Source organism: Lepisosteus oculatus, chromosome 3 (assembly GCF_040954835.1).
Source record: "Lepisosteus oculatus isolate fLepOcu1 chromosome 3, fLepOcu1.hap2, whole genome shotgun sequence".
Taxonomy (NCBI): Eukaryota; Metazoa; Chordata; class Actinopteri; order Semionotiformes; family Lepisosteidae; genus Lepisosteus; species Lepisosteus oculatus.
In genome coordinates, this window is record NC_090698.1 from 1,770,757 (window position 1) to 1,780,952 (window position 10,196).

General features: G+C 45.0%; 1 protein-coding gene across 3 annotated transcripts; it reads left to right on the plus strand.

Moving 5' to 3' along the window:
- Positions 1-1,027: 1,027 nt before the first annotated feature.
- alkbh6 (alkB homolog 6) lies at positions 1,028-8,507 on the plus strand. 3 transcript variants are annotated; one of them, XM_069187727.1, is made up of 7 exons: positions 1,028-1,051; positions 1,674-1,747; positions 2,822-2,890; positions 3,423-3,483; positions 6,209-6,360; positions 6,470-6,619; positions 7,447-8,507. In XM_069187727.1, the coding sequence occupies exons 2-7, from the start codon at positions 1,691-1,693 to the stop codon at positions 7,717-7,719; spliced, it is 762 nt and encodes a 253-aa protein (XP_069043828.1). In that variant the 5' UTR covers positions 1,028-1,051; positions 1,674-1,690; the 3' UTR covers positions 7,720-8,507. The 3 variants fall into 3 exon arrangements, with proteins under 3 accessions (XP_069043828.1, XP_069043827.1, XP_069043829.1); XM_069187726.1 differs by lacking the exon at positions 1,028-1,051 and adding an exon at positions 1,065-1,088; XM_069187728.1 differs by lacking the exon at positions 1,028-1,051 and adding an exon at positions 1,066-1,088 and having other exon boundaries at positions 6,470-6,574.
- The last annotated feature ends 1,689 nt before the right edge of the window (positions 8,508-10,196 follow it).

Below are 10,196 nucleotides of genomic sequence, written 5' to 3' on the forward strand. Positions count from 1 at the left end.
TGTGAACTACTTATCTTGTGGCCACAGTCTACCTGGCAGCAAGTCTCAGCAGCAGCTTATCTCAAATGTATCACTGCCCTGGAATCAGTCCTGAAAAGAGCGCCCAGCATCATTTCCTGTGCTGCATCTTTTTTAGTCTTGAACAGAGAGGACTGTGTGGGTCCCTGATCCTGTTATCAAAATCCTCAAAGACAAGTCATGGACACAGGAACAAGTAATTGGTTTATTCCCTGCTGAAAAGAGAAGAGTGAAAACACAACGTTTGGGCTGTGAAGCCTTCTTCAGAGGGACACACGGGGACACAGGGACTCATGGACACAGTCAAGCCAGTGAATCGCAACCATGGGGCACAAAAGAACAATATGGGATGTGCATTTAGAAGAGAAAATAGGAGATTATTTTTACACAAAGTGTTGTGGCAGTAGTGTGGAGCAAGTTGCCCAGCCATAACAGTCACACATGGAGCTGAATCATGGTCTGTAGCTTTTCTCATGTTTTTATACAGGTCAATATCATATGGGTTGCCATGGCCCAACTGGGAAAAGTGGCTAAGCCAGGGTTTCCCAGTTCTGATCCTGGAGGAACCCAAAGCTACTGGTTTAACTGAAGTATTAATTGACTCAATAAAATAATTAATTACAACTGTTTGCTTTCAGCTCTTACATTTTTTTGACGTTACCTTTTAGGGATTACATTTCGTTAGAAAAAAATACCAGTCGCAAACATTCAGTCAGGCCACTCGTTAGTTTAGCTAAGGCTTTGATTTAGATTTTTACATTGGGCTTGAACGCACACCAGCAGGTCTGAAGACCTCTAGCACAACGATCAGGGTAATTGCATTTCAAGCGTTATACCGTAAACGACCACCGGGGGGGCAGTGTTCCAGACCTGCAGAGCTTGCTGTTGGGGCGGTGCTGTTTGCGCTTAGCACCGCCTTCTCCGCAAATCTCAATTGGTTAGCAGCAGGACTTCGTCCGCTCCAATTGGCTGGCGCTGCTGTCTGTCTCGCACACCCGGAAGTGCGTGGTGCTCCGCCGTACAGTTAACGCAGGTAGAACTGTATAAGCATTTAGTTTCTCACGATTAATGTAAATGCGTGTAAATTGTCATTTATTTCTATCTGAATCGTTTTTTCTGTTTAGGAAATTATCATTTTCTGCTTTCTTCGGGCTCACATATCCTTGATTTCGTGGTCGCGCTCATATCTGGGTCCTGATCTATAGCCGGGGGATTTTTCAATAAATGAGGTTTTATAAAATACTCAGGTGTCTGAATAGTTTCGCAGGGCATGTCTCCGGATTTATTATTCACGGCGACACAATTACACTTCTTCATTATACAGCAGTGTTTAGTTTTCCGAAGCACTATGACACAGAAGAGTTGTGGTGACGCTAAGCGAGGTTGGAGGGAATATCGCAGATTGAAAATTTGTTCAAGACATTTTACGTTTAATTAACGATGCGAGGAATGTCCCTTTCTGCTTCGAGTCACCCCAAACAAACTAGCATTAGATATTTAAATGACTTGGTGCTGCACACATCTGTCACCGAAACTGAAAATAGGCTGTTGACCTCACCTGGAATGGTGTTAAAAAACAACAACAAATTGAACTGAACACATTGTAAAAATATTTTTACGTGTGTTGCTGTTTACTAAACGTGTTTGATTGGCAGATGCCGGCGGCAGCATCATGGAAGAGCCCCAGTCTCATGTCCTGAAGGAGCTGGAGTCGTACACTGTGAAGGAGGTAGGAGGATTCGCCAGGCTTTTTCAGTCAATATCTTTCGCCCCCGACACAGGAACCAGGTTGGGAATTTTCAGAGCCCCTTCTGTCGGGCCAGATGGCTCTGATATTAACTCGATATGGAGACCTCCTTCGGCGTTTGAGCAAACTCACAGTAACATCAAGAACACGCGCATTTCGAAGGCGATCGACATTAATCTTCCCACATTTAATTCTGGTATATATATATATGCAAATCCAATATCCCCCACCGGAGCTGAGAGTGCGTAGGAAGAGATGACGCTTTTAACTTCTGCATAAAATTTCCACGGTCCATCTTGCCGACACTTATTTCAGTAATAATTCTAGCGGTGTATCCTCATCTTGAATAAGTGCAGGGCTGTAAGTTTACGAATAACAGAGAAAGGTAGCCACGAAGCGGCAGTGTTGTATCACACTTGACCCGACCTGACTGTTTTTCTACGGGGGATGCAATTTTGAATGGTTTGACAACGACCATAAACTATGCTTTTATTTTAGGTGAAAAACAGTGTTTAACACAAAAACTTACCATAGCTGTTTAAATCTCTTTAAGGAGCAGTAAACCCCAACAAGAACTGACAAAGACATACCGCAGCACAGGTTCTGCATGTTACATTCACAAATGACTGTGTTTCCAGAACTGCGTCAAGTATTGTATTTTTGCCATCAAAGGGCTAGTGATGGGGTGAGGTTGGACGTCAGTAGCTCACAGAGCCCCTTGCCTGTTAGAAGCCTGGAAACACAGGCGGAGGTGCGAGAGATCTGGGAGGCGAGGTTGTGTCTGAGGTCATGAAATGCTCGTTTCTTCACCTGTGGTGTCTAGGGGCCACTTCTCCCAGGCCCATGAAGCGCCAGTACTACCACATCAGGCTTTTAGCAGAATTACTTGAATCATTTCTAATCAGTAATAACAATTACTGGTCATCTTACAGGTTTTAACTTTGTTATGCAACAAATCTCAGGCACTTTGAGTTGTTACTGTCAGCGGAGGCTTGTAGACGAAAACCTCCGCTTGTTTATCTGTAACACTTATTGTCCTTTTTTCTTTGATCTCAGGCCCCTCCGACTGTTTACTATGTCCCTGGGTTTATAACGGAAACGGAGGAGGCCTACCTCTTGCAGCAGGTCAGATGCCAGGGCGCTGGTTGACTGAAATGATGCACTGAGCGCAGTCACCTTTCGAAAGAGCCCAGACAGCTTGTACAGCTCTACAACAATGACTTGATAAGAGAATAAACAGGGCAGAATGTAAAAGCTAAAAATTAAGATTTTTAATGCTCCCAGTACTAGACTTCATACAAAGAAAAAAAAAGGGGAACCGTTTAAAGATGAAAAATATCAACTGAGAGCAACTCGGATATTTCTCCCCACTCACTCTGCAAGCCTCTAATGAAAATTAAAAGCTCTCTGATGAGCTGCAACTCTCAGGATAAGCTAAAAAGCTAAAGCTTTAAGCTAAAAAGAAGTATGTGATGTTGAGCTTTCTATTCCCTGCTGTGATATAGTGTAGCAGAACACATATTTGCTTGCAACCAAATTTGGAAATAGTTTTGTTCTCTCTGGATTGGAAAGGAGCTGTTATCTACACTGGTATTGCTCTGTGGTAGTCCAGGGTATCTGAAAATGTGATGCCCACTCTTATCTTTCTGCTCCTTAGGTATACAAAGCCCCCAAACCCAAATGGACCCAACTGTCGGGCAGACGGCTGCAGAACTGGGGTATCGTATCACAGTGAAACACTTCTGAATTTCCAGAGAAACGTCTCTCCATGGGACTTTGGAATGAGCTATTCTACAAATCCCTTTTTATTCGAAAATACGGCTATTTTAGCCTCTTGGTTGTATAAATGGGTACAGTGTTAATGACAAGGAACATCTGACAGCCGGGTCAATCAGATGTGATTGATAAGTGTGATGGATTAGTTAGTACAGCAGTTCAAGTTATTGCGATCAGGTTTCTGAAAACTCTGATCGTTGTGAATTAATTATTGTTAAATGTCAAGCCTGGTTGATTTTCACCCCTATCAGGTTATTAATAACATTGAAAGTTGTTAGAATAGTAGAAAATAGTCAAGAAAGCCTCTGAGAAAAGTGTTGATGCTCTTAACATACATTTAACGTGACTCCTCATTTAATCTTCAATCGATTTTAATTCTAGATTTTTGCACGAAGTACATGTTCTCTCTTTAGCTGTGTACCGTTGAAAGGTCACTCCTGCACATTTCACCAAGATAATATGCAAACCAGAGTAAACCGCGCCTACAGGACCGAGTACAGAAATCATCTGTGAAGGCCAAGATAGCAGACAGAGCAGTGGCCAGTCCTGCTTTCTCTCATGTCTTGGGTCCTGGGTTCAATTCTGGACTAGAGTGACTACTGTGTGGAGTTTGCAGGTTCTACATGTCTTTGGGTTTTCACTGATTCCCTTGGATCCTTTAAATCCTTTAATTCTTATCAGTTAATGGGCCCTGTGTGTGGGCCCTGCAGGGAACCAGTGTCCTGTCCAGGGTGTGTGTGGGCCCTGCGGTGGACCGGTGTCCCATCTGGGGCGTGTGTGGGCCCTGCGGTGGACCGGTTTCCCCTCCAGGGTGTGTGTGGCCCTGCGGTGGACTTGTGCCCCCTGTAGGTTGCTGTACCTCCTTGCACCCTGTGCCTCATCATGCAGATAATGGATGGCCAGGAAGGCCAATATCCAAGCATATCTGGGATCTGTCCAAATGTCATTACAGCATTTGCTTTCACCTTAGAATTTAATGACGACATACTGGTCATTTACTTTGATGTGTTTAAGATGTCTTTTCAATGAAACGTCTAAAAAGACCTGTGCGAATTGAAATTTCTAAAGATTAATTTAAGTAGCAAAGATCTGTGTGGCAGACAGGACGTGGCTCATCAAAATTCCTGTCTACTAGGGCATCCATCCATTCACCACCAAAAGGAAAAGTCCTGGAATGACATGAAAGCGTCTGTCTGTGACTGGTGACTGACGCACTCTTAATTTGGATTCACAGGTGTGACTCAGATACACATGTCCTTTATGGTAATTTAGGTTGAATGTGTATTGCCCCAGGGCACTCTCAAACTTTAGTTGAGCATGGTACAATAGGGGCAGTTCATGCACAGGAATCCTGTCTGGGGGAGCTGCTGAAAGAAGCTTTTGTTTTCTTAGGAAATGCCTTTTGGAAAAGACAGTTGCCACTTTGTTACTGTGTGTATTTAATCATGATCCGGTGTCCAAGCCTTAAGTTTTAGAAGACATCAAAAAGAGTAAGCAGGACACTTTCCAACCTTAAATGGTTTCCCCTTAGAGTCTGGTTGTGATGTTAACACTGTGTTACAGAGAGTGCAGAGAAATTTCCTGTTTCACATCTGTTCTCCTTACTTAAGATGGACTTTTGCAAAGTGCTCAGAGTTCCGCCTTATTCAGAAGATCGTATTCCTGTGCTATTTTTAATAGTCTTTCTTTTATACAGCTTAATCGCCACAGTAGTCATTGTGGTGATTAATATGAGCTTTCTCTTGAAGCAGATTTTAATGGAGTCGATTCAAAGCACCTTCACCAGAACCTGATGAGCTCTTATCTGTAGGTTTGCATAGTGAAGGGCTTAAAAAAAGATATAGTGCAGACAAATCTGCCTTTTCTATATCTTGGATTCTTTTCAAATGAAAGATGTGATTCTTAACAATGTCAAGACATCTTTGCAACACTGCTGTCCTAAATCAAGTCTCGGCTACTGCTCCCCAGCTTTTAGAACATAACAGACCTCTGGGGTTTATTGAACACTTTTACCCAAACTAGTTCACAAGTTACCCAAAAAAACATCTTCCAAAGATCCAAATATGGAACTAAAAGCATCAGCCTTCCATTTGTGTTTTTAAATCATTGCAGTTTGATTTACCCCTTAAACTTACAATGTTTATTTTAAATTTTGCATTGAAAATGTCTTTTATTAACCGGATTCCTTCTATAAGCCAACTAGAGGCCACTGATTTGCAACATGTGAGAAAGGAAGCTCACATAAAGTTGAGTCTTTGAGACTTTGAATAGGAAAGTAATAAGAGCTGCAGTTTCTTGTGTATAAGGCAAGACCCTATGCTGGATAAGGGTCTGTTGTAACTCCTATGCCGAGATAGACAATTTAAGTTAATATTAAAAACCTGTTGCTTTTTTGCATCATACATGAGCCTGCTGTGCAGTGGGAGTCTTATTTTTATTCTGATGGAACACATCCCAGACAGGAAGGAAAATCTGTTCCCTGTTTTCACACAAAGGGTTGTGGGTGTCTGGAACAAGCTGCAAAGCCATGTTGTAAAAGCCAGAACCCCGACTGCTTTCAGGAAACCATGACAAGATCCAGGGATCAAAGATCTACTAAAAACCAAACAAGCCTGATGTGCCGAACGTCCTGCTCTGGTTGGTAATCCTTCTCCTGTTGTGATCCAGGAGGGCTGCCTCATCCGAAGGGAATGCTGGTGGAAGAACTTCCCGACTGGCTGAAAACGTACGCCAATAAAATCTCCGCCCTTGGGGCATTTTCCGGAAAGACGGCCAACCACGTTCTGGTGAACGAATACAAACCAGGAGAAGGGATAATGGTAATGTGCAGAGCTCATTTGCCAAACCAACACGTTGGTGTGCTAGAAAAATGGGTTAATGTGGGGTGACGGGGTGCTAATGTGCACCTATCTGTTTTTTTCCTTCCAGCCTCATGAAGATGGACCCCTCTACTTCCCCACAGTGACAACCATCAGCCTGGGATCCCACACTCTCCTGGATTTCTACCGGCCCATTAGCACAGCGCAGGAGCAGGTCAGTGCCAACAGGGGGAGCCACAGGCCACATGCACTGCCACAGGCAAGTCATGCATATCCAGTTTACAGTGCACCGAAGAATAAGTTCAAGTTTATTGTCATTATACTCACACAGGTATATGGTCTAACGAAATGCTATTTAGCTAGCTCTCAGATGGTAAGTAGTACAAAAAAACAACAACAATACAATCATATAAGAAAAGAAAGACGGAGACAACAGGCAGTGTGCAAAAACAACAGTAACAGGTAATGTGCAAAACAACATCAGTTGTGCAAAATCCTACATCAACAGAATGAAATAAAGGATAGAAAATTATGGGGAGTGAACGTCTTGACGTGAGGTGGAGGTAGATTTCAGTGTGTGTTTGAGTTTTGATGAAGAGAGAAGGCACTGTGAGGATTCAGATCGTAGGTAAGAGAGGCTGGGAGTAAAAACTGTCTCTGAGTCTGGTGGTCCCGGCCCGAATGCTCCAGTACCGTTTTCCAGATGGTAGAGGGTCAAACAGTCTGTAGCTGGGTTGTGTGGGGTCTTTGATGATGCTTAGAGCTTGCCTCAAGCACCATCTGTGATAAATTCCAGTAGCGTTATTGGAATAATAATGGTGCTGATAAACAAGGTGTGTGTAATTAAACTGGGGAGGCCATGCATGGGAAAATCAGACTGCATCCTTTACAAGATTGTTTTGTGGATTTAAAGCGTTCAAAGACTTTTTTTAGGATTTCTATTTCTAAGACCAAAACGCTTGATATGGGCTTGGCATCCTTAAAGTAAGCAGAATCCAACAGGGATGTTGGCAGCACAGCAGGGAATGGGGGTAACAGGACAGGAACAGCCAGGGGGCTCGGCTGACTCTGCGTTGCTCCCCCCAGGAGGGAGTCCCGCAGACGGAGGAGAACCGCTACCTCCTGTCCCTGCTGGTGGAGCCGCGGAGCCTGCTGGTCCTGCGGGACGACATGTACACGCGCTTCCTGCACGGCGTCCGCGGCGTGGCGCGGGACACCGTCACCGAGAGCGTGGCCAACCTGCGGGCCGTGTCGGCCGAGCTGGGGGACAGCCTGAGCAGGGGGACCCGGGTCTCTCTGACCATCCGGCACGTTCCCAGAGTGCTCAAGATGGGCCTGCTGCTGGGGAGGAGGAAATGACACCGGCGCGGCACCCCCAACACTCGTGCGCTGGACAGGGTCCTGCAACGGGGGGGCAGTTTCATGGAGGCCGAGACAGACGGGTGACCTTCTGGCTGAAACGGACAGTCGGTTCCACACACTGACTGCAGCGAGAGCCGCAGTGGAAACAGAGGAGCGACGAGTGGAGCCCAACACTGACAAGAACCAACAAGCCTGCCGAACAGAAAGCTTAGAAAAACCTGAACTCAGATTTCTTGGCCTTGACCGCTGAAGCAGTGCTGAAACATGTCCTGTTAGATTTATGGTTTTGGTTAAGTAATAATGATCCAGACGGGCAGTAAATGGTGCAGTCTGTACAGAGCTTCTTCTCTCTGTCAGTCCCTCAGTAATCCACTTGGACTGGGAGTTTAAATCTGGACCTCGAGTATCAGCCTGCTGGAGTGTATACACACGGCTGCCAGGCTGGAAAATTAAAACTGCGCAAGAGCTGGGGCGTGTTCTAACTAACAGTCTTGACACTGAGACTACATGGGTGTGGCACAACACCAAGAACAAAATGGAGCAGACGCAAACACTGCAGTATGTTTGCTCGTCCTTGCACATCAACTGATCGTTCGTGCACGGTGTGACACTTTTTCCATGGAGTGCAAAAGTGTTGTGAGAAATCTAGACAGTGCCCCATTACATCTGTGGAGTGCTTGCTTTAATGTATCCAAGCCATGTAGGTTGCCTACAGACTGCCTTGGCTCCTGGGGGTCTGTTCTGCCTTTAATAAAAGAAGTGGTCACACTGTTTCCATTAACAAATTTTACACTTAGCCCTCATTTCCTTTTGTCCTTTTTGATTACAGAAACCTAAAAAAAACTGAATTTAGAAAGTTTTAACATAGTGTTACAATTCCATTATCTGTCTGTCATCATCAATTCTGTCATTTTAAGGTTCAGTTCTTTAACTGATTTCACAAAGCCACAGTACATGCAAGACTTGCCCTATACTGCAATTCACATATCAATCTCAAGTGCACAGAGACAGTGCATCTGGTAAGGTTTTACAGTGACAGACATTGCATTTTACAATTCTCTGCCTTCACTAATAGTAAATACAGTAAGTGTCAATCTATTTACTCTGCGTATTTAACAATCATTTATCTTAGGATTTGGGAGTTGCATTTTGTTGTGCTTTTGGCAATTTAAGAAAGGGTGTGAATACTTTTGTAGCTCCATGAGAGTTGACTTCACTCGGTATTGAATTACAAACAGAATTTGGAGTATATATAGAGTAAGAGATCAGTACAGATATATACAGTAACTTTAAGACTGCTTACTCCAGTGTATAAAGATAGATGTAATGAATGATACACTCATACATTAACACCCTTTGTTTTCTATAGTCCTGGCAAATAGAAGAGATGGTTTCTCGTCTGCGATGCAGAACTTTGCAGGCACAGCCTTTCTGGAGTACACAGCAGAGCAAGGCAGGGACGCTCTGCAGTATCGTGCCCCCGGCGCTGATGAACGCCGTTATCCGAGGAAGCTTTGCTGCTCGTTAGTGTTTTCCCTCGCGCAGCCTCTACACTTCATCTCGAAGGAAATTGCTGTTTTTTTTAATTCTAACTTTTGTTAACAGCCAGACATTAGTGCCTTCACCACCCGCCCCCTCCTTTAACACCCGTAAGACAAAATATTTGCCTCAGCTGCATGTTTAATGTGGTTTCTCCGTCAGGAATTATGCCGGCCCTAAGGGTCCGGCGCTATTCCTACATCCCAGCGATCCCACTGCAGCCGGAACAGTGCGACACTACTATGGGAGGCGGCCTGACATGTTGGGATCTTGTTGCACACAAGGCCATCGGTCTGAAGGATGGAGTGTGCACAGAAGGAACACAGGGGTGAGGTACAAAATCCATCCACCTTCTAACGGCTTCTTCCAATTCAGACTCGTGGTGAGCCAGCGCCTATCTCGGTGAGCAACAGACGAGGCAGGTACACCCTGGACAGGACACGTAGGCACAACACGCTCACAACTTTCCCAGGAGCCAATTCACCTACCAGCATGGCTTTGGACTGCCCACACAAACCTGGGGGGAACATGCAAACTCCACACAGACAGCGCCCCCGGTCTCGAACCCAGGGCCCCAGCTCGGCAAGGCAGCACTGCTCACCGATGCACCACCCTGCCGCCTACAGTAGAAAATAGAAAGTTAAAATAAAGTGTGAATCCGAAACCCTGAGCTAAGCTTTGGCATTCCCCCACCCTCCTGGAGAGCATGACTGAATTTCTAACCCCCAGGGCTGCGTCGCTGACATTTTTTCAGCAGAAACTTCCCTGGCTGAGATCCTCCTACAAGCTTCTAGCGAAAGGGAAGGTCGCTGCACGATGAAGGTTCGGGAAGAAAGCAGACGGGCTACAGCAGAGCAAACAAACCGCAGCTGGAAGGGGAAAAAGTGTAGAAGGAGCCATTTCCTTGTGGGGTGCCGCTCAGGGGCTGATGGAAG

What these genes read in the sequence shown, in the direction of transcription:
- alkbh6 (XM_069187727.1), top strand. Translation starts at nt 1,691, where the DNA reads ATGGAAGAGCCCCAGTCTCATGTCCTGAAGGAGCTGGAGTCGTACACT. An exon ending in AGGCCTACCTCTTGCAGCAG is followed by an intron (nt 2,891 to 3,422) that starts GTCAGATGCCAG and finishes TCTGCTCCTTAG; the next exon opens with GTATACAAAGCCCCCAAACC. An exon ending in GGCCACATGCACTGCCACAG is followed by an intron (nt 6,620 to 7,446) that starts GCAAGTCATGCA and finishes TGCTCCCCCCAG; the next exon opens with GAGGGAGTCCCGCAGACGGA.